We start from the raw sequence: 27,431 nt of genomic DNA, 5'->3' as shown, positions 1-27,431 counted from the left end.
CAGTCTAGAGTGTCACGACATTAAATGTAACGTCAACTTCACTCGACATACCAAGTATGTGGTACCAAATTATTTGTAAAAATGCTTTTTTTAAATATGCTAATGAGCCACCTGCGTTCCATTTGAAAAAATCAGTTATGATTAAAAATACGATTTATTTTAACAGGTCAGGATAAAACACGAAAAACATTACACGATCAAATCTATTTTTCCAAATCTCCTTGATTAAATATTAAAATACTTTTTTTAAATTGAAAATGTCAAAAGTTGACGTGTGATATGCTATTCTATTCAGAATGTCATTTTCTATCAAATAAAATAAAAAAATATTGGGCGCGTTCAGGGACGGTCAGCGGCTGAGTGGTTGAGTAAGCGATTTCCCTAAACGGTCTATTCTGGCGAACGGCAACAGTTAATCTATTTCCTTATCTGTGGTTAATTAATGTAAAATAACTTTAATTTTCTCAGTTTATTGTTTACTTTTTATGGTTTGTTGAATCGAATCCTTAAAAAATAGGAGATATTTGTTGTCAAAAAAGTTACAAAGCAGTAGGTTAATCTAAAACGTTCAAAAAAGTCGGTTGTAAATAGAGATCGAAGAAGTTAAAGAAAGAAAGAAAATTCAACTTAATTTCCATCTCAAGTCGAATTTTCTAAATACAATGAAATTAAAAAAATACTACTTTCTGAAAAAAATTGCGCCCAGTTGGCTTAGAAATGACGATCGATAATATTCCCTATATAAGTTTACTTATAAAATAACAGCAATCTTTACCTTCACATCACCCCTGACATCGTTTTTTTTTATTGTAGGGTATTTACACCTTCAGTAATTTTTTTTGTACCATACCATCGAAAAAAAATGCGTAAAAGGTGACTTGGTCGAACTGCCAGTTCCTGTTATTTTAAGTTGTGATTTGTGTTTAGGTGTATAGGTAAAATTATTTATAAATTGTTATTTTTTTAGAAATTTAATGTTTAACTAGTTCAATAAGCCTGGCGCATCCGCCACGACATCAGGAAAAAAAATACTTTTTATTTTTTTTTAATTAAAAATTTAATCTTTTAGTAAAAAAGCAATTTTCTAGAGCAAGTCGTTACTTCAGTAGAGACGACACAGATAAATATTAGCATTTTATATATGTACATACTGTATTGTCAAATAATATATTTTCAATTATTAAATAATCAGCCAGTAGTAATTTCTTTTTCAAAATAATTTTTATTCTAAAGACTAAAGATCGATTATAGACCGATTTAACGAAGATTTATTTATATTTCTCGCAAATTTTTATAGTGGACAGAGAACGCATGATACAGCTACTGTTTCTTGTTCTTTCTGCTGCTTTGTGCCGTTTAGGGAATATCGTAAGATGCTGGTCAGTGAAATTCTACGCTGTATGTCAGCGGCTGTTCCCTGAACGCGCCCATTGAGGGTACCGTTTAAAAATCAAAAATATGTAGTCATTTTCGGTGATATTGGAGCGGGAACTTTTGAACTATCATTATTTGTCAGAAATCGAAGTGTTGTAGTTAATCGTTCCTTTGCAGTAATAGCTTTTCTTCTAAGCATTTTCTAAGCATTATATTTAAAAAATTGTATTTTATTAAAAAATCTGTTCTATTTTTCTGACTTTCAAGGAGAATAACTAAAAGCGATTCATATTTCCACGTCGGTCTTTTTATCCTTCAGGATAGTGTTTCCAAACGGTGTATGTTTATCACCGTAATCCCGATATTAAATCGCGGGATCCTGAAAATCTTTAAAAATTTAAAAGCCCAATCTAAAATGTTTAGACTTTGTACACTTTAGTCTTTCTAAAATCATATTTAAACTAAATAGAACGTCACTATCTAAGTTATATTTCCGTGTTTTTTTTGCAACAAAAATTGCATTTTTTTACTTACTACTACTTCTTTGTTTACTACTACTTTGTTTTGTCTATTTTAATAAAACTTTTTTCTAATTTTTTTTATATATAATATGTAGCTACATTTTTATTAAATATTTCGTTAGATTAGTCAATTCCTGAAAATAATGAAAATCCCGGGATCCTGAAAATCTTTAGAAATGTAAAAGCAATCAATCTAAAATGTTTAGAGTTTTTACACTTTAGTCTTTCTAAAATTATATTTATACTAAACAGAACGTCACTATCTAAATTATATGTCCGTGTTTTTTTCGCTACAAAAGTTGTATTTTTTTACTTACCACTACTTTGTTTTGTCAATTTTAATAAAAAATCTTTTCCCATTTTCTTTTTTATATAATATGTAACTATATTTTTATTAAATATTTCGTTAGATTAGTCAATTCCGGGATCCCGGGATTATGTTCTTATCCCGGGATTTCAAAACGGGATTCCGATCCCGAGAATTGGAAACGCTATTTCTGGATAAGCCCTTTTTCAAAGGTTTATTTCCTTTTAAATAACTTACCTGTTCCTGCTTCTATTCAGGAGATCGGGGAAGTTAGCAACTCATTGAAAGCAGGAATTATAAAATACGATCCTGCTTGGACAATCGTGCTTTATCCTGCTTCAAATCCCAACCCAGCCACACCTACCAATTTTGAGCTATAGTTACTTTCATTTTGGTTGCTAACTTCCCAGTTGGCAACACAGGAGAAGCAGGATCGCCAAAACTGGTTCCTGCTTGCGCTGCTATACCCCTGTTGCATCCTGCTCTAAATTTCATCCCAGCAACACTTTTTGTTTGTAAGATTCAGCAAGTTTAAATCTGATTGGTGACGTCACACATAGCAACACAATAAAAGCAGGATGGCTGAAACATGTTCCTGCTTTGGCTGCTATAATCCTACCTTATCCTGCTTCAAACCCCCTTGTCGTTTTTAAAATAGAACGAATCGTTTCTTGGTAATCAGACGCACATTAAGGTTAAGAATGTTTATTTTTAGCAAAATAAAACACTAAATCACCACAATACACCAAAACACTTTTACTTTTACACTGGACGCGCGTTTCGCTAACCATGTTAGCAGCATCATAAGCAGATGATTATAAACTAAAGTACAATCTACAAGTTGAGCGTTTATATACTCGCTCATTTTTTTTTAACTTGATAAGTTTCAGTTTAGGCTGCTATTTTTTTGCTTTATGTATGTATGTTTTTCAAAAACGGCAAGAGTGGCTGGTGTATGGTTTGAAGCAGGATGAGGCAGGATTATAGCAGCCAAAGCAGGACCTTGTTTCAGCCATCAGCTTTTATTGTGTTGCTATGTGTGACGTCACCAATCAGACTTAAACTTGCTGTATCTTAAAAACAGTAAGTGTTGCTGGGATGAAATTTACAGCAGGATGCAACAGGGGTATAGCAGCACAAGCAGGAACCAGTTTTGGAGATCCTGCTTCTCATGTATTGCCAACTGGGAAGTTAGCAACCAAAATAAAAGTATAGTATAGCTCAAAATTGGTAGGTGTGGCTGTGTTGGGATTTGAAGCAGGATTGTAGCAGCCCAAGCAGGATCGTATTTTATAATTCCTGCTTTCAATGAGTTGCTAACTTCCCCGATCTCTATTCAGGGGTAACATCTACCATTTTCTTTTTCGAGCTGAATCCAGTAGCAAAAATACCGCTGCAACAATTACTGAAACGTTTTCATTTCCGACTTAATAGTAATTTACAAAAATATTTAAACAAGCATACAAATATTCGTGTATTTGTTGACTGTGTGGAGTCGCTTTTATGTGACAATTTATATTAATATAAGGATTTTTGGAATATGACACTTTATATGAGTTTTTACCAGCTGTTAAATTACACAACTTTAGGAATACCTATTAGAGTATAGAAGAAAACTACTAAAACGTTAATTTTTAGCTATATCCTCCAGGATCTACAGTTTCAAATAAAATTACAGAATGGCCTAGCGTAAGCATTGAAGGTCTAGATAATATTGCTAATTTACCTGTTGACAATACTAAATCAGAATACAATTTTTTCGAAATTATTTTTAGCATGCCACAGGGGTATATTATATTTTTAATTTGTTTTTGTATGTGATTGATTTTTTTTTTTCAGTGATTCTGTAGCAGTAGACTTAATACAGCATAACGGAGATGGCACGAGTTTAGGCGCATTGCTAGTTGAATTTGATTTAGGAGTAGAGATTGGAGATGAACCAAATCAGTGTATATCCTAAAACTTATATGATAATAAATAAGTGTATGAGTAAAAATCTATTTTAGATGTTGATGACATGAATTTGGATATGTTTTTAGCAGATACAGATAAAATGGAAACTGCTAATAATTTAAATGAGCTTGTATGGGGTTATGACCCAACCGACGAAGCTCGTATTTGTAAATTTTCTCGTCCAGATGGTACTTGTTTTAAAGGAGCAAATTGCAAGTTGGACCATGTTTTACTAAAAGGTGATTTTTTTCCTCTAAAATAATGAAGGTTTAAAACCTTGGGTTCAACTTGTTTGCTTGTGGCTTTTTTGTAGTATCCTAACAGTGTATCGAGTATAATCCACTTAGATGATGCAATATTAATTCATTTTAATTTCACGGCTATATATACAGGGTGGTCCGAACTGTATTCCGGAAACTTCAGCTGTATAATCTGCACATAAAAATAAGTAAAAAAGTTCGTATAAATGTATGTCCTAAAATACATTTATACGAACTTTTTTACTTATTTTTATATGCAGAGCGCATGAAACATCTACAGGGTGTAGAAGTTTCATTTTTATTTCTATTGTTTCCAAATAAGTTTTGAAGTAACGTCAATATTTGGATCAAAATTGGTGTCTGGGTATTTTTTAACATGAGAAATTTGATATTGACGTCAATATGACTTCTACTTCTAGAGGGCGCCACCTACATATTTTTTAACTGGTTTGAAGAGCAATAACTTTTCGTCCGTACCTGTATAAAACTACTAAGTAAAAATATACATTTATCTTTACTATACAGTACTTTGCCCTTTTTACGTAAAAAAGGTCTGTTGGTAAAAATCGCTACGAGTAATGGTTCTTGAGATATTTGAAATCGAATTTATCAATACCTGTCATCATTCACATAAATTAAACATGTTGACTAAATATTATAGTTATTAGACTGAAATCATAAATTTGAAATGTTTTTGTGCCAAAGGTTCAACAGAAACTGTTTTATCGTCATTTTTTGCAGACAAATTTGATTAATTAAAAAAATATAAAAATTTCTCAAATTTTTATTATTTCAGTCAAGTAATATGTAGTCAACGTGTTTATTTTTGGTCAATAATGACATGTATTGACTATTTCTATTTTAAATATCTTGAGAACGGTTGCTCGTAGTGATTTTTACCAAGAGAAGCTTTTTACGTAAAAAGTCATGGAAATGCAGTAGTTTTATACAGGTACGGACGAAAAGTTATTACTCTTCAAAACAGTTAAAACAGATGTAGGTGGCGCCTCCTACAAATGGGAGTCATATTGACATCAACATCAAATTTCTAATGTCAAAAAACTCCCAGACACCAATTTTTATGCAAATATTGACGTTACTTCAGAAATTATTTGGAAAAAATGGAAATAAAAATGAAATTTCCTCACCCCGTATCTCCGAAACTAAGCATTTTAGGACATACATTTATAGGAACTTGTTTACTTATTTTTATCTGCAGAATATGCTGCCAAAGTTTCCGGAATACTATTCGGACCACCCTGTACGTTAATCGGTTTAAAACGTTCTACGTCTTCCGATGCCATGCCTCCATGCCTGTCTGTCTCTCCATGCTCCGTCTCCGAGAGATCTTTCCTCCATAAACGTGTCAATCTCTTCCTGCCAATTTCTTTTTGGTCTACCCGGTTTTCTTCTCCCTGCAGGTTTCCACTTTATAATTTGCTTTGGGATTAGTATCCACACGGAGCGGACCGGCCGCGCGGATCATCGTGTGTATTTTTAAGGTCCGGCTGAGTACTTTTACCTGTGGACGGTCCGTTGGTTGAACAAGTACCATGAGTTTACAACATATATGAATTTTTTCTACATGGACGCGGATGATCCGTCGAAGCAAGGGCTTGACGGATGGCCATCGGACGAAATTATCCGGACGGATCATCCGCGCCCATGTGAAAATACTCATACAAATGATTCTTGGTGATTGAATCTCAATTCGATCGATCAAAAATCAATCAAAATTCACGATCGGGAAAAGATTTATCATCTTTAGGCAACCGGACTCTAACTCTTAATCCATAAGCGATCAAGACAAAGCTACTACAATGAATGTATTGAATTCTACAGTACCAAATAACAACGTTGATCCAGCCAGCATCAAAATCTTTCGTCTTGGAAAATTTGTGCAGAATAAATCACGCCCAATAAAGGTGATTTGTGGTTCTTCTCAAATTTCACATAAGGTTCTCCTGAATACTAAGATTCTAAGGAACAAACCAAATTTATCCAGCCTATCAATCAGCTCCGACAAGACACCCTAGCAGCTCCAAGAATATCGAGAGACAAAACAACGCCTCAATGAGAGATTAGCAGCCGGAGAAACCAACCTTAAAATTAAATATATCAATGGTAGTCCAAGAATCGTGTGTGGACGCGAATAATTTAAACTTCCAGGAGTCGCAAACAATCAGTCCAGCGTCCAGCTTAATCCGCGTAGAGACCGGAGGTCCAACACATTCCAAGGACAGATGTTTGGATGCGTTTGGACAGATGTTTGGATGCGTTGTAACCGGTGTGTACAGCAGCGGCGAACATGCTCCAGTGCATTCCAACGCTTTCCAAGGGCGTTGGCCAGGGTTCGGTGGCTTGTCGGTACATCAACGAGATGTTTGATTTGGTGTGGACGTGATTCTAGTGGTTGCCGGTAGACTACTGCGGTTTACTACTGCGTATCACATCTGTACAGGGTGGACCATTTTGGTTGTTAATATAGGGTATCTAGGAAACCGTGAGAAATATTCCAATTTATTAATGCAAGAACTTGACAATGTATTTACATGTCAAATTTTCGCTCTGCAAGTCCTAGCGTGCAAGAAAACTAGACCGTCGATCAACTTTACTTGCAAAGTAATTTTTCATGTACAATCAGTTGAGCAATTACTTGAAACACAGTTTACATTAAGCAAGTACTTGCAATCAAGTTCTTGTGCAAGCAAAACTTGCATCGTGTAAACGTAGCTTTACCTGCGACGATTAGATGGGGTAGCTATGCTAGATCTCGCCGTCTTGAAACATATTATGTAATTATTTGTTATTTTTCAATTGAATTAAATAAAGACATTTATTATAATTATTATTATTAAATACATGGTACTTGTTCAACCAACGGACGATCCTCTCCATGTAAAACGAGCTAACAGGGACGATCAGAGCGGACCATCTGAAACAGCACTAACAGTGTAGAATGTATGGATGGGATGTATTGTATGGTGGGTATCCTAAGAGTGTAGCGGGTATAGCATAGTTGGATAATGTAATATTACTCTTAGAGATGAGAAAAAAATGGCAAACAGCTGCGTTTTTTAAGACCGCAATCGCAACTTGCTAAAAAACGGGCAAACATTTCTTGGTCTAAAAATTTTTAGATTTTTACAATCTTATTCATATTTTCACTAATAATAGCTTATTTGTCAATATTTTTTTTAACATTTGTTCTTAGAGTCTCTTTAAGCAACTCAGAAAATTTCGAAAATTTGTTTTAATGCGTGAGTGGCCCTTTCCGCTTTTTAGGGGATTTCCCGAAAGTGTCGTAAACAAAAGAAAATTGCATAATTACGAATAGTCAAATTGGTTTCTTTTTACGAACAACTGTACGTAAAAAAGTGTCAGGATCATATTTTTAGCTAAATTCTTCCATTTGGCTATCATGAAAATCAACTACATGCCATATTTCGGCCAATATTGGCGAAAACCCCGTTCTTTGACCCTTTAGGGCCGTTTTTAATCGTTTTCTTGGGACTTTACGAAAAAAGTGTCAGAACCTTTTTTGTAGATAATAACCTAAGCTTTATTTGAAGAAAAATTTTCTAAATTGCATATTTTGGCAGATATTTGCGAAAAACTGATTTTTCGGCCATTTGGGGCCATTTTTTCGGTCAAAGCCGGCCGATCGGTTACATTTTTTTAGCTACTGAAGCTACTCCCTAAAAGGTCCATAATCCGCCTAAAAAGTCATGGTCGACGAATTAAGCCGAGGTTTGGGTCTCTTTTCGTGTCCTTATTTACTGGATTATTAAGGTTTGTCCAACGAGAAATGGGACGATTTCGACAGACAGTATTAAAACTTGATAGAAAAAAACTATATACAAAATAAAAATTATAGACTGTAACTATATGAATTGTATCGTTGCCGTTGGACAGACTATATTGAAATAATTCTTGTTGTTGTGCTTATTTGGATATATTATCTTTATTTCAGTAGTATACATGAAAGTTTTTAAAACCGGCAGCACTGTATGCTGCTTTTTATTTTGTCTCTCTGTCTATCAACCTATAATTTATATTTATCTCTGTCGCATGCATTAAAATACAAATCATGTAGATAAAGTCTCCAGGATGGTATAAATACTAGTGCCTCAGTAATATCATATTTTATGTTTTTCTTTTAAAGATGGATACACAACTGACAAAGTTGAAGTTTTTAACACAACCAAGAAAGAGATGGTTTTACCAAAAAAGGGAGAAATTCGACAAATATTAGTAACTGCCTTTGTCGATCCTTGTACCTACATTGTGCAGATTGTTAACGATCCGGTTAATGATGAAAGCAGTAAGTTCATATTTTTTATGTATTTTTTTTTGTTAAAATTAACAAATAAACATATTTCATGAATTTTTCAATAAAGCTTGAGGTTTAATACATTCTTAGTTATTCAAGGGCGAGTCCAGCTCTATGTCAGATGATGTCAGATTTTTCATGTTAATAATAGGCGAGAAATTGTGCGCGTTCAGGGAACATAGCCGCCAGGGCCGGGCGGCCGCACGGGGCGCCGGCTGTCGTGGCGCCCGTGCGAGGGGCGCCACGACAGCAACTAAATTATTTAAAAACTATAATCTAAACAAATAGTAACGAATAACCAGATCAATAATTAATCGCTACTATCAGTTTCCACATTAAATTAGCCATTACACACCGCTTAGGGAAGAATATGTGACAGTATAAACACTACTATATCCTTGACGTATCCTATTATAACTTACTGAAATTATGCTCAAAAAATCTTTAGCACGAAAGCTTTGGGATAGTTTTGATTTATTCTATTCTATATATTCCTTGGGTGCTCTATTCGAAACTGGGATTTGCGAATTAATTTTCGTGAAAGAATCTTAAACAAAATAAAATAAAAAAATATAAATCTGATTTGTCCGTGGTATTTTACTTATAACTCAAAAGCTAACAACTTTTTGTAAATATCCCTTCTATTCTAAAAAAACTGTTTTGAGTCAAGGGCCAGCAAAATTGACAGTTTTGGACTGACCGCTCAAAATCGCACTTTTTCTACTGCACTACTATCTACACCCTTTATTTGTTATTATTGGCTGATATGCACTAAAATTAAATAAGGCAAATATTCATTCGCAAGAAGCTGAAGAGCATCCCGATATCCTTATTATAAAAAAAGCTTATTAGTTTGCCTCATCAATTAAATTAATTTATTAATAGTAGTGGGAAAGATATCAATCACAAATGGTGGTTTTGATTGTTCCGGGTTTAATATGTAGTAATACACGGAAAATGGTAGCAAAATCGTAGAATTTTCTCGTTAGAGGAATCACACAAAGAAAAATTTCACACAAACGATTGTGACAAAGAAAGGAAAATTTTCTTAAACTCGTATAGAAAAATAATGCAACTGCTTGCAACTAAATAAATACTAATGTTTTCAAAGATCACATATACCAGAACGAGATTGCCGAAGTGGGAATTCTATTTCTTATATAGCTCTATAAGATTAGCGGCTCTCAAAAGTGGCTCACCGCTATAACTCATTTATTTTTTCAGATGAAAAAACGAGATTCGGTATGTTAGTATACGACGTAAATTAGAATTAATTGACATATTCACTTGTTTTGGTCATTTCCTGTTTCGCCGGAAATTACTACAACTTTTGATTTTTATATGAGATATGATTAAAAATACGATTCGAGCATCTTTTAACCTGCTAGGACAAGACACAAAAAACATTAGACGATTAAGTCTATTTTTCCAAGGCTCCTAGTTTAAATTAATAACTTAGTGCTTAGTGTTTTTAACACAGCCATGGCACTCTAGATTGTAATTTTAAATACGATTTTTTAAGCGAAAATGTCAAAAGTTGACATATGATATGCCATTCTACTCAGAATGTTATTTTCTATTGAATAAAGTAGAAATATACCGAGGGGGTGGATTTAAAAATCAAACGTTTTAGTCATTTCTGGCGAAACAGGGAGTGACCAAAAACAATTGAATACGTCAATCAAGGCTAATTTATGTCATAAACTAACATACCAAATATCGTTTTTTTTTCATCTGAAAAAATAAATGAGTTATAGAGGTGAGCCACTTTTGAGACGCACCCGGTGTAGAAAAAACAACTGCAGACTGAGATTGACCGAAGAGAAGAATTTTGTAAGTATCTTTAAGTGAAAATTTATTGTTAACCGGCCCTAACAGCCGCTGACCGACCGCACAGAATTTTGCTCAGCGGCTGACCATTGTTGTGTGTAAAAATAGACCGTTTAGGGAAGTCGCTTAATCAGCCACTCAAATATTTATTACCAAAAGTTAGTTAATAAATAAAATAACAGGCCCTCGCGGCCGCAGTGGAGGGTCCCACGGGACCCACTCTTAGTGAATACGAATACGAAATAGTTAATAAATATATGGCAGCCTATATAGCCGCAGATCGATCACAACCTGAACGCGCTCATTGCTAAATTAACACTAATTGTAATGTATTGACAGCCTTGTCAAATCCTCATAATGAAAAAGCGCGACAGTTTTGCCAAACATTTTATAATAATGTGCGCGTTCAGGAACTGTCAGCGGCTAAGTGGCTGAGTAAGCGACTTCCCTAATATAAACAGTCTATTTTTACACACAAAATCGGCCAGCCGCCGGCGCCGCTAAGCGGGATTCTCAGTGGTCAGTCAGCCATGTTCCCCGAACGCGCACGATAATAACTTTCTGTTGTTATAAACAGGTTAATAACGGTTATAAATCCAAATAACAAACTACTTTTATTAAATAAACATTCAAAGGAAAATAATGTTTGTGAAATTAACAACGAAATTAACATAAAAAAATAATTGATTTCGATGTTATGTTATTTTCAATGTTTTTTTGTTCATATTTGTTCCTGAGTTCCTGTTGGGGTAGTTGTTTTTAACTTTTTTATGAAAATGATAAATTGTAAATTTCTTTCGTTCTTGTCTTTTGGGCTACATAACGGAGTCGGGGATTCACTTGAAAGCCAATAGACTGATAACGCACGCGTAACAACACATAATCAAAACCGGTTCTGAAAAACTAACATTTTATTTACTAGGGGTATTGAACATTGCTTTTTATTCTGCTGCTGGGCTGCCTCCTATCGGTTTAAAAAGGTTAAAAATTTAGCATAAAAATATACAAAAATCTGACTTAAGCCTTTCAAAGAATTCAAAGAATCTGGTATAATTAAATTAGAATAGAATATATTTTTTGTTTTAACTGGAAAGAACTGTCAATAAAAATATGTTTTTAATGATATTTTAGTTGGTGCAAAAGTGGATAAGGAATTATCAAATTTAATAGATTTTATGAACAAACCAAGAACCATATCAAATTATGACGGTTTTAAATTATACCCATCCTTAGGAGAATTAGTAGTGGTGTATTCTAAATCATTGGATTTGTGGGTAAGAGCAAGGGTGTTGGACTTTGAGGACTTTAGAGATTCTATAAAGGTCAGTAATTTTGTACAATTTGGTGCCTCTTCTTCGTAAACTTTAAGAATAAAAGTTTTAAAATTATAGTCTACGATACGTCTGCAGGGTTATCACACTCATCACGTATTTAATCAATATTTAATTTTTACATATATTTATGGCTGGGGGAATACAATTTTAACAGGGTGCCAAACAAAAAGTTGCCGCCAATATGTTTAATTAAAATAATATTAATTGACTCTGTAGACATTAGGTTCATAATGTACCGGGTGTCCCACTAAGAATAGCTCTCGGCTGTATCTTGGAAAGTATTAGCCGTAGGGCTTACGGAAAAAAATATTTATAGCTAAAGGGGCTATGAGAAATTGCTGGAAATTATTTTCAAGTTTGTAAAACGGCCGCTAGGTGGCGCAACTGCTATAGAAAATGGATTTTTTACAGAATTTTACCTAGATAATGGGTACTATAAATAATAGCTTCATAATCTTCAGTAAATTTTGGATTTTTTTTGTTAGAACCATTTTCCCCTATCTGCTAAAATAAAGTGGTGGGGGAAGGTTAGATCCATCTTTATTTAAATGTTAATAACTCCGGACTGGATGATCAGAATCCAACAAACGAGGGCTCGTTTAAAAGGGCGTTTCTTACTCTATATTATACCATAAAAATAATAATAATAAGGTTTTGAACGTAGACGCTAGGGGGCGCTTTCTTAAATTTAACGAACATAGCGCGCATTCAAAAAAATTAAATACAATAGTATGTGTTATTTTAGCTGATAGTAAAAAGTAGTAAAAGCTTAAAAAGTTAGCAAAAATCGCATCTTGATATCTTCTTTCAAACCGAAGATATTAGCAAAATTATAATCAATACCAAAAAATAAGCCCTTAATTACCTTATTTTTACAATACAATATCAGTAACCCTCTTGATTAGGCCCATTCTAACAAAAAAATAAGATAGAAACAGTTAGTTTATTTTAAAATCGACGAAATACCAGAATACCATAATACCAGATGTACTAATATCTAATAATTAAGAAATTAATAATAGTGCACAACAAACGATGATGAACGATGTAGGCTTTGGAAAAAAGTTGCTTTTGACGTAATAGTATAAACGTCAAATTGTTATTAGATCAACATTTTGATAGTCTTAGCAGCGTTTTTTTTATCTTTTAAATGCTTTTTCAAAATGCTTTATTATTTGAAGTAGTTGAAGTTGTTGGCATTTTGAAAAAGCAACCAAAATATAAAAAACGCTGCTAAGACTATCAAAATGTTGATCTAATAAGAATTTGACGTTTATACTATTACGTCAAAAGCAACTTTTTTCCAAAGCCTACCATGCCTTCATCGGTTTTCGCTGACTTCTTAAGCTTTTAATACTCTTTACTATCAGCTAAAATTACATATACTATTGCATTTATTTTTTTTTTGAAAAAACGGGCAATGTTTGTTAAATTATAAGACAACGCCCCCTAACGTCTACGTTCAAAAGCTTATTATTATTGTTTATATGGTACAATATAGAGTAAGAAACGCTCTTTTAAACGAGCCCTCGCTTGTTGGATTCCGATCATCCAGTCCAGAGTTATTAATATTCGAATAAAAACAGATCTAACCTTCCCCCACCACTTTATTTTGGTAGATAGGGGAAAATGGTTCTAATAAAAAAGATCCAAAATTTACTGAAGATTATGAAGCTATTATTTATAGTACCCATTATCTAGGCAAAATTCTGTAAAAAATCTATTTTCTTATTTTCTATAGCAGTTGCGCCACCTAGCGGCCGTTTTACAAACTTGAAAATAATTTCCAGCAATTTCCCATAGCCTCTTTAGTTTTAAATATTTTTTTCCGCAGCCGCTACGGCTAATACTTTCCGAGATACAGCCGAGAGCTATTCTTAGTGGGACACCCTGTCATTTGATCATTTATAAATATTTCAAGTTACAGCTATTTTTGTTCTGTGCATGATGTTATAAGGTTGCTAATGAAAAAGTTGCCGCAAATAGGGGATATGGGTCGCCACGGTTCTAACAGTAGTAGGAACGATTTTAAAGGGGGTTACAGCAATACTACGTCGGACATCTAGCTTCTATAATAAAAATCTTAAGGAATTTTGTGTAAGGGCCAACCCAAAGTATATGTCAGGATGTATTTCAGAAAAATATTTTAACTTCTACAGGCTTAAAAAGTGTGACTGGATCGGGATGATTTTTTTAAATGAAACACCCTGTATATTATTGCATCTATGGCTTTCATAATTTTTCTGATCACTTTACATAATCCTAAGATATTAATAAATAGGTTTTGATAGTTTCATAAAATATTAATAAATAAATAAAAAAAATGTGTTTTCGGCCTTTTTTAATATACATACATATACAGGGTGGCGCCTCTCATACGCCGCGGAGGCTCCAAGGAGAACGACAGTTTGTATTGAAATAAAATTTTGTGAGCATATTATGTAGGTTAATTCAAAGCACTTTTTACAAATATAGAGAGTTCTACAGGGTGTCCCCAAAGAAAGTTACATATCAAAGTTGTGTTTTTTGTAATGGATCACCCTATATTTTAATTGCTTTTCGGATCCTGGGAAAAGAAATAAAGGTGAGTTTTATAAATATATGTCGTTATTAGTCGCCATTGGTTTCGGCCTTATCAGTCTCCGTCACGCAGATCCCTTGAGCTCATCGCCTCCTTGACACCCTCCATCCAATTTGTCCTTGGTCTTCCCCGTTTCCTTCTCTTTCGTGGAAGCCAGTTTAGTACCTTCTGAGGCAGCCACGTGTTGTCCATCCTTCTCACATGTTCATACCACTTCAGTTGGGCGCTCTATTTCCTCCACTATAGTTTTCTGTCTATTTTATTATTTCGCCTTTTTTAATAAAAATATTAAAAATACAATAAATGTTCAAACTCTCTACTAAATATTTACTATAGTTGGTCTGTACTTACTTTGCTATAAATATCGTAATCTTAAACCATACAGTGCGTTCAAAATTTTATGCCCAACTTTCTAAAATATAAAATAATTTTGATTTTTTTTAAATGTAACACACTGTATACTATTTCTTTGTTAGATGGAAAATTAAAACATCTAAAACAACTCTTTCAACGGTAAAATACCAGACTGATATACAAGGATACAGATTTTGAAATACTTCGAATAGGTACAAAAAAAAATCATTTTTTAATTTCATCTAAAAAAGGAATAATAATATTATATAGGGTGTTTCCTTTTTGAATGTATGGCATAGAATTTGAACACCCTGTATGGTTTAAGATTAGGATATTTTTAGCAAAGTACCGACCAACTATAGTAAATACTTAGTATAGTTTTGATTTCAGAACATTTCTTGCATTTTTAATATTTATTAAAAAAAAATATTTATTTATTAATATTTTTGGAATTATCAAAACATATTTAATAATATCTTAGGATTATGTAAAGTGATCGGAAAGGAAGCCAAAAATGCAATAATATAATGATATATAGAAATAGGGTGTTCCATTTAAAAAAACTCATCCCGATCCACTCACACTTTTTTGAACCACCGTTTAGAAGTTAAAATATTTTCCTCAAATTATAGGAGCTAGAGATGCCCGAGATAGTTTTGCCGGACACATATAAAGACGTTCTTACCAAAATAAAAAACTAGAAAGAAGTGTGTCAACTCTGTACTAAATCGTGGAAACGCGAAACGCCACCATATGGTCGCCTGGAGAACTAATTTTCCAATTGTTTCCATGTTCAAAAAAATCGCCGATCATAGAGATATGACAAAATTTTCTTGTATTTAAAAAATGTAGAAATAGTGTTTATTTACCACCTATTTTTCATATACATTGGATTTACCTACTACTCGTCGTTTTCTCCAAGATTTTTCATGTACGTAATATATATTTTATATATTTTACTAGCGTGTACCCATGACTTCGTTCGCGTCGAATTAATCATTTGTAATGGTGATGATAAAGCAAAGCAAGAATTTCCATTAACATACAAACTGGATAAAATTTTCTCAACAACATTTATGTCAGCATGAGAAAAAATAATAGGGCGATATTATTATATTTTGGCAGTTAATCAATTACCCAACTTTATGGAACATCCTGTATGATTTATTAAAAAAAATCAAAATATGTAAAAAACAAAATAAATTATGCGTGTCCAAGTGTTTTCCCGAAAGACTAACCGTTTTTTAATAACAAATATGGTAATATTTGAGGGGCGTTTTCACCCTCTTGGAATTTGAGATTCGAGAAATCCCTCCTTATCGAACCCCTACACCCCACAGTGAATCCGTTTGCCAAAAATCAGCTTTAAACGTCAAGCAGTTTCAGCAGAATATATTTTATAAACACCCTGTATAAATTTTAAAAAATCTTAAAATATGTAAAACAACAAAATAAAATATACGTGTTTAAGAGTTTTTCCGAAAAACTCACCGGTTTTTAAATAAAAAATATTTTAATATTTGAGGGGTGGTTTCACCTCCTTAGAATTCGAGTTTCGAAAAATCCCTTCTTATCGAACCTCTACACCCTAGAGTCAATCCGTTTTCCAAAAATCAGCTTTTTACGTCAAGCGTTTTAAGCAGGATCGTGATTAATCAATGACCAGATTTTTCGAAACACCCTGTATACATTTTAAAAAAATCCTAAAATATGTAAAAAAACTAAATAAAATATACCTGTTTAAGCGTTTTTTCGGAAACTTGACCGTTTTTTCAATAAAAAATATTGTAATATTTGAGGGGTGGTTTCACCCAAGGATACTATAGAGATAAGGATAGTTTGATTCCTATCTTCCTGCACTGTCAGTTTTTTTACGTCATCTACTGACCGAGTTGAAGTTGGCGCTAAAGATTGTAGACAGTGACAGTTATTTTTGCATTTGACGGACGAGCGCACAGTGCGTTGGAAGATGAATTTAGCGGGACAAAAGCGTTTGGTTAGAAATAAGCCAAAAAATGTGTACTGATAAGAATAAATAGTAGACATTCCAATTGATACAAAAATGCATGAATATTCTTTGTATTTCGATACATTTTTATCAACCAAATTTGGTCGTTTTCTGCTCAGCAAGGCAGAGATCATACGAAAACAAAATATTTACAAGTGCTTATACATTTTATTAGAAAGCCAAATTATGTTGAAGATTGCCAAAGGTATGTACTCTTCTACTGTACGTATATTATTTGTTAAAATCCTTCGTGCCCTTGTTCTGCAGATATCAAACTTTCACTTTTTTTTCAATTTTAATTTTAATTTTAATTATTTTAATTTTATATTTTCAATTATTGAATGATGTAGATCTTTTGAGTTACTTTACTAGTTACCAACACAGGTAGTCACAGTCACAGGGAGTTCAAGCTTAACAGGTGAATGCCCAAAAAGATTCATTTCAATCTGATAGTATAGAAACAAAACAACTCCATCAAAAGGCGCTGAGTTTAAAAAATTGTCTTAGATACTTACTATACACTGCTGGCAAAGGAATATTAGCAATAGGAGGTTTTCAATGCGATCAAAAAAGATGGTAAGGCTGCAAAATACACTGCAGTGCAACAGAGACGGATAAAGTGTCTTTTCCCTACCATTGTATAGGGGAAGTGATCATAGAAGTGATACGACGATAGAGCCCCTGCGAGAGGGGGCGCCGGGCGGGTCTTTAAGACGCTTGTGTGGGGGCTACCGCCTACTAATAGAACAGAATCGAAAAAATAGAAACAGGACGGACAGTGTTGCCATTCAATTAAATCGAAATTATGTTGGCTTGTCAAAATCCTAAATCTTCTAATCCCATTATCTTGCCTACTTAATGAAATATTAAATAAAGTACGAAACAATTTTAAGAATGTTTTCTCTAGGCACATAACTTCTTTCTAAAACGAAAAGTAACATGCAAAACTTTGAAATCATTTCTAAAATAGCAAGTGCAATTCTATGAAATGGCAATACTGTACGATCTTCCTAGCAGTCGCCCCGACACAGTCGGTCGGCGGCGGCGCTTGACAAAGCCGCGGCTGTGACAAAGGAATTAGGCCGAAAAAAACTTTATAAGGAGTAGCCGAACAGGGTTGCCGGGTTGGTTAGATTATAATTCCATACGAGAACAAAATTCTCGGTAGATCTTCAACAAAAATTAAAAGTACAGAAACGAAATAAAATATAATATTTAAGTCCAAAATTAGCATTCCTATGTGTCGTAATAATAGATCACTCAAATAAAATACAAATATAATAAATATAACAAGAATTAGAAATAGCTAGGTATATTATTTGATATTAAAAAAAATATTGAATTAAATAATATTAATATATTAATAAAAACATATAAAACTATAACAAGTAGGGATAGCAGTCACAAATTAGTGTAGCAGTCACTTTTTACCTTTGTACAAATTTTGATCAGTGATATCTAAAATTAATTTCATTTCAATGGGAAAGCTGTAGCAACTCTCAACTCTTTTTTCATATTAATATATTTTTTTACGGAAAATCACTAAAATATTTGTCCGAATTTAGGTTGTTTCTTAACTTAAATTTTGTTTTTTGTTTACATTTTTGGGGAAAATATGGGTTCAACTTTTAGTAGATGAATGAAATAAAATCTTTTCAAAAGATATCAACTTCTTCGGGCATGTCGCCAATACCGCGCCTAATAAGGAGTAATAAGGATTTTAGGAATATCTCTGTAACTCTGCAACTAGACAGAACGATGACCTGTATGTGTGTTATTACTAAATAAAATTTAATGAAACAATAATAAAGTCAGATTATACAGATTCCAACGCGGCAGTCGCTTAATTTTTAGTCAAATAAGTCAGCTTTTTAAAAGTGCTTCTATTGTAAAAACTAAAGACGCAGTTGAATATATCGTTGGATTTTTCTTTAAATCGGTAGATCGGTAGCTTCTTTAATCGGTAGATCGTAACCTGGCAACTCTGTGATGAACTGACGGGAGTCGGAATAGCGAGGTGCGGAGGCGCGGGAAGGGAAATAAAATAATGGCGATAAATAAAGGGCAGGGAGATGGGTATCATGAGTGGATGGGAGGTGGCGGAATTTCCAAAATTTGTTATCTTATTGGAGTTTGTCTAAGTAGACAGTCGTAGTGGAAGTGGAAACGGGGAAGTTGTTGTCCATCTCTGTTTAAGCATAGACTTTTTATAGGCGTTTCATTCCAATGCAGGTAATTCCTATGCCTAGAGATCCATTGCCGGGCCTGTATATGAATTTACAATTACCGAGTGTTAAAATTAAAATTAAAATATCTATCTTATTTATTATTTTCAAAATAAAATATATTTTTTTAAAATAGACTATAGAGGGTGTCACAAGATTACAAATTAATTAAAAAAAAACTGCAAAAGAGTTTTTTGATATCATAATTTTACTATAAACAATCGTAAAAGTTAACTTTTATCCAGCCTCATCGTACTGCGCATGAGCAAATATATATTTCTTATTTTATTTTATTTGACTGTATGAACGCACACAAATAAGAATTCCTTATTTCTTATTTTATTTTATTCTTATTTTATTTTATTTGGCTGTATGAACCCACCTTAAGCGCTCATAATGCTCAAAATATGTCTTCGGTCGTTCCCACATGACGATCGCGGACGTTGTGGTCGCGGCGAAAACGTCACTAATGACGTCATTATTTTCGCTCACGCCGAGCTCAACGACCCATCTGAATATTAGGATCGAAGTGGACGTTGAGGAATTTTGGCGCAATTTTTAACACTTAGACAAAAGACTAAAGATAAAATTTTTCATAGATTCTCATAGCCAATAATACGTGGCCTAAGTTTTCGTTTTTTACGATCGCGATTTTGTAAAATTGCATTCCACTATTCGTCTGAACTAGACACATTCCGATTTCCGATGCACCAAATTTTCAACTGTCGCCAAAGACATATTTTATAGACAGATTTTTTGAATTCTCTTCTGTGATTTTGACAATTATTTACTATTTACAAGCTATTTACATACATTGACAGTACTTAGTGGAACGTACTCAATGAATATCGATTCGGAAATGCACTGTCGGACTGTCGGCAGTTTTTATGCCTTCATCTATGAGTGGTAGCATTCCTATGACGTAGTAGATCACGTTTCCGATAATGGCGGATCGAGTTACGAGACAACCTTATCTTTTAATAACCTTGGTCCGTGTCTAGGCGGCCATACTTCGTCGTCAGTAGATGACAGGAATGACAATTTCCAATTTTACTATTTCACTGTTACCCCCCTTGCTAGGTTTTTACTACTGTTTGAACCGTGGCAACCCCTAATAGCGGCAACTTTTTCATGCACAGAATAAAAATAGCTTTAATTTGATATATACGTAATGTCGTCTCCAAAATCAATTAATTTAATTATCAATTAATATTATTTTAATTAAACATATTGGAGGCAAATTTTTGATTGGTACCCTGTTAAAATTGTATTGCCCCAGTTACAAATATATGAAAAAATTAGATTTTGTGTGATGAGATGATGATGATGATGATGTGATGAGATATGATGATGATGTGATGAGATAATCCTGCAGCCAAATCCTGTACTATTTTCAGAAATATTTATTTTAGTAATATTTTTCTAGATATACACACTGGATTTTGGAGAATACTTCAGTGTACAACTGAAAGATTTAAGAATGATGAAAGAAGAGTTTGTTACTCTTCCTTTTCAGGTTTTTTAGAAGTAACATTTTATGCATTTTTAAAATTAACTATATCTTTAAATTTTAGGCTGTCAAAGTTCATTTGTGTGCTTATAAACCTAAAGAGTCCTGTAATAAGAATTTAGTACAAACATTTTTTGATAACCATATTATTTATAAAAACTTTTTAGCCTATTTCCAGTAAGCAACTACTTAATTTAATTTTTCTATATTATGACATTTTTTCTTTTAGATCTAATGTGGACCCGCTTAAAGTAAAAATTACTACCTATAAAGGACAAGATATTGGAATAACTTTATTAAAAAAGGATTTTGTAGATAAGTCAATTATAGATTTAAGTAATTTTGATACAGGAAATAAAATATTAGATTTGGAATAAATTTTATAATGTATAATAATGATATTTCATTCTTCTAATTACATAGACGTTTCACTTGGTAATGAATCTATTCCTCCGAGAAACTTTCTTCACATGAAACAAAAACATTTTTTTTTAAATAAAAGCTACCGTTTCGTTACCTATGAAAAAGGTTAAAGAAGAATCATATAAAAAAACTTTGGATGAAAGGTGGAACGCGATGGGAGATTAATATGGCTGACTTAAATTCTGGTTTAACAGTGCCTTTGTAATTTTATTTAAAACGTGTAAAAATATAATGTAGAATAGACGGTAAAGGCACGGCTATCATATAAAACAACCGGCAGGCCCGCCGCAGGCGCATGCCTATTGGAACGGCAGAACAAAGTAATGCCAGAGTAAAGTAAACCGACGAGTAGCGACAGTCCGGTTTTCAATTTCGTAACAGCGATCAAAATACGCCGTAGGTGTATTTTGATTGCGTTTTGGTTAGTCTCTGGTGTAAGTTTTTTTTGTTCATAGATTGCACCCAAAATTCCCGATCAATTGTAGAACTGTTAAGGCGCGTACACATCTGGCGAACGCATGTGGCCGAAGCCATTCGACCGAATTCATTCGATGTTTTCGGCGTTCGATGGAAAATTTGCTCTGCCGTCCACATTACGGTGAATAAAACCGGTAAGTGGTAAATATGGCGTCCCGGGCGTCCGATGAGGAAATAATTATTGCAAGTGCATTGTATATTATTATTAGTGAGGCGGATTAAGGCGGATATTAAATCGCGACGACGCCGTTCGACACTTGAAGCGCTGAAAGCGTACACACTAAACACAGCCAAACGAATTCGTTCTTCAATTTTCTTTTGATGTACCACCCAGTGAGCGAACTCTCGCGAATGCAAACACATGCGTTCGCTGCCGTTTGTTGGGCCGTACACATTTACCGAAGGCGTTTGGTCGAATGGCTTCGGCCACATGCGTTCGCCAGATGTGTACGCGGCTTTATATATTATTATCATTTGTACGTTTTTGAAAGTTAAGTTAAATTATGCTACTATTACTTGAGAACTTAATACTCTCGAAACTTACAAGTTTATAATAATAGACAATAAAGTGATTTAAATTTGGCGGGAACTGTGGGATGGAGAGTTGCACCACGTTGCACGGTAAGGGCTTTGGTAAGGGTAGACCAGAGATATAGGGTTAGACGCAAGTCGATAGCACGGCATATAAATCACACGGCAGGCCAACTCGCTTTGGCGGGAACATAGCGGGAACGCTACGCGCATACCCTTGCGCACGCCGCCATTATGGGTGCCAGCGACAGAAATTAATCAGTGTCGTAGTCAGTCGTAGTCGAAGTCCGAAATTCTTTTAGTTTTAATACTCAGTCTGACTCAGTCATTGTCTACGGCCACGGCATTCAAAGTAATTTTTATTATTAGGTATCCTGCAAAATGACAAACAAGATTAATTTCTAAATTACTGTTTTTCTGATTATCCGCATCTATTTTTAATTTTTATGGATAGCTCATGACAATTCAGAGAGAAAAGAAAAGAGGTCTCGTTTTTTTTTATAAGGTCTGCCGTTTTTAATAAGATGTTTGCCAGATCATTTTGGCAATTTTCAGTACCCGTATGTAATATTCGGACACAAAGTTTTTAAATGTTCTTCTAAACTGGATGAATTTATCCTGGATGGGAATAATGACAGGTTTACAAGATATTGGAATTAGAAGAATTACAAGATAAAGTTGTACCAGATTTTTATGAGTGCAACTGTACACTCAAATCGCTTGTCGCTAAGCTTTTATATAATATAAAATTGTGTAATGACATAATAAAAGTTTTAAAGAAAAAGCTTATTTTTTCTTTTTAATGTATTTAAATAGAAACTTGTTTTCAAATTTCTTTTGACGGCTTGGCTTTTAAAAATATAGCCAAACATTTATATTTAAATTCATCAGTTACTTTTCTTCCTTTAGCTGATTTGTTAATTTGTGCAATTTGAATATTAACAAAATTTGCTATGTCTATTGATGGACATAATTTGTACGTAGCCTCTTTAGATTGTTCAATAGATAATTTATTGGGTATCTCTTTAATTCTTGTTTGTAACTCCTGGACTCCTGGCATGTTTTTTAATTTTAATTGTCTATTCTCTAAAGTTAAATGTTTAATTGATTTTTTCATTTTTACTTTTTGAGGAGTATGCGCGGTTAACGATTCATTTGTTTAGATAAAAGTATTGTGTAAAAAAAATTCAGTTTCAGTCAATTACAGTATTTTTTTAATACGACCCTGTCTAGCAAAAGTTTATTTTCTGGGAAATTTTTTGGTACGTTTTAATCCGGCCCTGACTCGGCACCCATAATGGTGTTTTCAAGGTCAAATTTTATAGAAATTTTAAACAATGGGATCTGGGCAGAGTTAGCCTGCCGTGTGATTTATATACCGTGTTATTAGGATGCCCATAGGTAGTTATTTAAGAAAAAGAATTGAGTTTAAGTGTATGGCACTGAGAAACCAGCATAACTTAAAAAGTAAAAAATAAATTTAAGAAAAAAACCTTTTTAAAAACAAGCTTTTATTTAAATACATTAAAAAGAAAAAATAAACTTTTTCTTTAAAACTTTTATTATGTCATTACACAATTTTATATTATATAAAAGCTTACCGACAAGCGATTTGAGCGTACAGTTGCACTCATAAAAATCTGGTACAACTTTATCTTGTAATTCTTCTAATTCCAATATCTTGTAAACCTGTCATTATTCCCATCCAGGATAAATTCATCCAGTTTAGAAGAACATTTAAAAACTTTGTGTCCGAATATTACATACGGGTACTGAAAATTGCCAAAATGATCTGGCAAACATCTTATTAAAAACGGCAGACCTTATAAAAAAAAACGAGACCTCTTTTCTTTTCTCTCTGAATTGTCATGAGCTATCCATAAAAATTAAAAATAGATGCGGATAATCAGAAAAACAGTAATTTAGAAATTAATCTTGTTTGTCATTTTGCAGGATACCTAATAATAAAAATTACTTTGAATGCCGTAGACAATGACTGAGTATTAAAACTAAAAGAATTTCAGACTTCCATTGTACTACTAAACTACAAAAACCAAATATATCACACAATAAACAAAAATAAAAAAAAACAAAATATATCACTCAAGAAAAGAATAAAATAAATTAAGCCGCACGCTACTGACTCAAAGCTGCCGTAACTGTACGTTGTCGATGACAAAGACTACGACTGACTACGACACTGGTTAATTTGTGTCGCTGGCACCCATAATGGCGGCGTGCGCAAGGGTATGCGCGTAGCGTTTCCGCCAAAGCAAGTTGGCCTGCCGTGTGATTTATATGCCGTGCTAATAATATGTGTATCGATTTTCATAAAAAAGGAGAACTTAAAAAACGACAGCTGTCAAATTTGACAGTTCAAATGTGAGACAAATAAAATGAAAACCGACTATGGGGTAGGGAGCATCCAATATATCGATTTTTATCAAAATCGGACAACTTTGAAATTTTTTTGACAGCTGTCAAATTTGACAGCTCAATTTTTTTTCTTTCCTTTTAACCCATGGCCATCCTATATATAGATTTTTATCAAAATCGGACAACATTGAAATTTTTTTGACAGCTGTTAAATTTGACAGCTCAATTTTTTTTTCTTTCATTTTAGCCCATGGCCATCCTATATATCGATTTTTATCAAAATCGGACAACTTTGAAATTTTTTTGACAGCTGTCAAATTTGACGGCTCAATTTTTTTTTTGACGGCTTGGCTTTTAAAAATATAGCCAAACATTTATATTTAAATTCATCAGTTACTTTTCTTCCTTTAGCTGATTTGTTAATTTGTGCAATTTGAATATTAACAAAATTTGCTATGTCCATTGATGGACATAATTTGTACGTAGCCTCTTTAGATTGTTCAATACATAATTTATTGGGTATTTCTTTAATTCTTGTTTGTAACTCTTACTCCTGGCATGTTTTTTAATTTTAATTGTCTATTCTCTAAAGTTAAATGTTTAATTGATTTTTTCATTTTTACTTTTTGAGGAGTATGCGCGGTTAACGATTCAAAAGATAAAAGTATTGTGTAAATAAAATTCAGTTTCAGTCATTTACAGTATTTTTTTAATACGACCCTGTCTAGCAATAGTTTATTTTCTGGGAAATTTTTTGATGCGTTTTAATCCGGCACCCATAATGGTGTTTTCAAGGTCAAATTTTATAGAAATTTAAAACAATGGGATCTGGGCAGAGTTAGCCTGCCGTGTGATTTATATGCCGTGTCGATAGTGTAATATATTTATACCTATATCAACCCTATTGTGAATTACCATTAATTGCCATTATCTTATATTATATCTCTGATATTATCTCTATTATTTATCTTCCTTTGCCAACATTTTCTTCACCTCAACAGTCGGGGGAAAAACAATTTCGAATTTCATTGGCATGGCTACCCAGTTACACGAATATTTTGGGCAATGATAAAGCTGATCAATTATCAAATATTGGAAAGACAAATGGTCGAGATGCTGAGATTAAGTGAGTATAATTACTTATATAAATGTTCAGCCTAGAGAAACATTTATCGGCATGTTTATACTAATTTTTAATAACTATTTTTTTTTGAAAAAAAAACAATAAGATTTAATATTTTTAGAATGCTGTGAACTCGGTGTACAATTACTACTTGTCAAAATAGCCTAGAAAAGGCTAAAAATTTGGAAAAATTTCATGCTTTCCCGAAGAATACCGAAATTACTCAAATATGGGTGCAGATTCAAAGGGTGTAGAGTTGTAGAGATGGAAAATGGAATGTAGAAACTTGTAGGATTTGTTCAGATCATTTTACCGATGACGATTATGAAAGAGATCTTCAAGTAAGAGGAATTATTAGGACTTGGAAACTAAGAAAAACATTAAAAGCAATTGGTAAATAATTCAAAGCTTTTTGGCTTTTTTGTAATATAATATTTTTAGTTATATAGGTATGAGTAGAATCTTATGTAAAAGTAAAAAACAGTCAGTCCACCTGACAAAATTGATCCATTGAGGCAAAAAGAGTTGAACAAAGAAGAAGAACACAAGTGGCGGTGGAGGAATTACTAATGAAAAATTTCGAGGAAAGCAAGGTAATGTTGCCAAGGAACACAGTACCGTAGCATCTGGAGCTGTTATTACTTGTGTTGGTCATCCAATGTATGATGAATTATTGTTAAAATATAATGAATTGAAAACTATCCTATCTCTAAAGGAAGAATTATTGATGGCAGAGGACCAAAAAATTAAGAAATAACAAAAACAACTTTTAAAATCTCAACCACACTTGAAGCAGAAAAGTCCTATAAAACAGTAGAATACTAAGTCGGTTAGTTTATTTATAAATTTTAAATTCAACTTTTGTTCTAAATTTAAACTTTAAGTTTAAAGAAAATAATACGTAAATATGTACAAGAAATGCTAAGAATTTTTTTTACAATGTAAACTATTTTTATTTATATACATGTCGTAAAATTGGTATTTCTGAATTGTTTAAAACTATTTGTACTAAATTTGCATGTACATCATTTATATTACAAATAAATAATTTATTGCTTTGATTAGGTACTTTGATTTATTTATTCCAATAACTATACAAATTCAGATATTACTAAATAAAAATTGTAAGGGTATTGATAATAATTTCAAAATATTAAATTTTATTTATTGTATCTATCTTTATAAATATATACCAAAATATTTATGAAAAAGAAAATCAAGATTTATTCACGATAAGATCCTTTTACAAAATCTTCAAAATTAATTAACTTTATACGTTTTAATACATTTACACATTTCATTTAAATTATATGAAAATAATTTAATTTTTTATATTTTAGAAAAATATAAATCATTACAAAATAATACCAATCTTTTTGTATTTTGCATTATTTTAAAGAGACGACAAAATACAAATTTAAACTGTTAGTACGAGAGAGACAAAATCCATATAACTTCTAGGCTAGACAAAGAGGAACTGGGTCTCGGGCTGACGTCACGCGCTATGATTGGTTGGGCTTAGGTGAGGTAACCTTTAGAGTATAATAACCTTGTATTTTCTGGGAAATTTTTTGATGCGTTTTAATCCGGCACCCATAATGGTGTTTTCAAGGTCAAATTTTATAGAAATTTAAAACAATGGGATCTGGGCAGAGTTAGCCTGCCGTGTGATTTATATGCCGTGTCGATAGTGTAATATATTTATACCTATATCAACCCTATTGTGAATTACCATTAATTGCCATTATCTTATATTATATCTCTGATATCTCTATTATTTATCTTCCTTTGCCAACATTTTCTTCACCTCAACAGTCGGGGGAAAAACAATTTCGAATTTCATTGGCATGGCTACCCAGTTACACGAATATTTTGGGCAATGATAAAGCTGATCAATTATCAAATATTGGA

General features: G+C 33.0%; 1 protein-coding gene and 1 long non-coding RNA gene across 3 annotated transcripts in view; both read left to right on the top strand.

The window, feature by feature from the left end:
- LOC115874380 overlaps window positions 1–20,980 on the top strand; it is a 40,741-nt gene extending 19,761 nt beyond the window's left edge. For both annotated transcript variants that reach the window (XM_030889526.1, XM_030889527.1), the window contains 8 exons: window positions 3,841–3,989; window positions 4,042–4,151; window positions 4,209–4,394; window positions 8,581–8,739; window positions 11,710–11,900; window positions 20,507–20,596; window positions 20,655–20,767; window positions 20,820–20,980. In XM_030889526.1, coding sequence (XP_030745386.1) covers window positions 3,841–3,989; window positions 4,042–4,151; window positions 4,209–4,394; window positions 8,581–8,739; window positions 11,710–11,900; window positions 20,507–20,596; window positions 20,655–20,767; window positions 20,820–20,967 — 1,146 coding nt within the window. In that variant the 3' untranslated portion in view covers window positions 20,968–20,980. The remainder of the gene's footprint in view (window positions 1–3,840; window positions 3,990–4,041; window positions 4,152–4,208; window positions 4,395–8,580; window positions 8,740–11,709; window positions 11,901–20,506; window positions 20,597–20,654; window positions 20,768–20,819) is intronic.
- A 4,553-nt stretch (window positions 20,981–25,533) lies between these two features.
- On the top strand, window positions 25,534–25,994 carry LOC115874310. The gene is made up of 2 exons (XR_004048812.1): window positions 25,534–25,913; window positions 25,962–25,994. It is a non-coding gene; the product is annotated as an uncharacterized LOC115874310 (long non-coding RNA).
- The last annotated feature ends 1,437 nt before the right edge of the window (window positions 25,995–27,431 follow it).

This window comes from Sitophilus oryzae, unplaced genomic scaffold (assembly GCF_002938485.1).
Source record: "Sitophilus oryzae breed Bouriz unplaced genomic scaffold, Soryzae_2.0 scaffold_1274_pilon_pilon, whole genome shotgun sequence".
In the NCBI taxonomy this organism is placed as follows: domain Eukaryota; kingdom Metazoa; phylum Arthropoda; class Insecta; order Coleoptera; family Curculionidae; genus Sitophilus; species Sitophilus oryzae.
The sequence above is the reverse complement of the archived record's forward strand: the minus strand, read 5'-3'. Positions and strand labels throughout refer to the sequence as shown.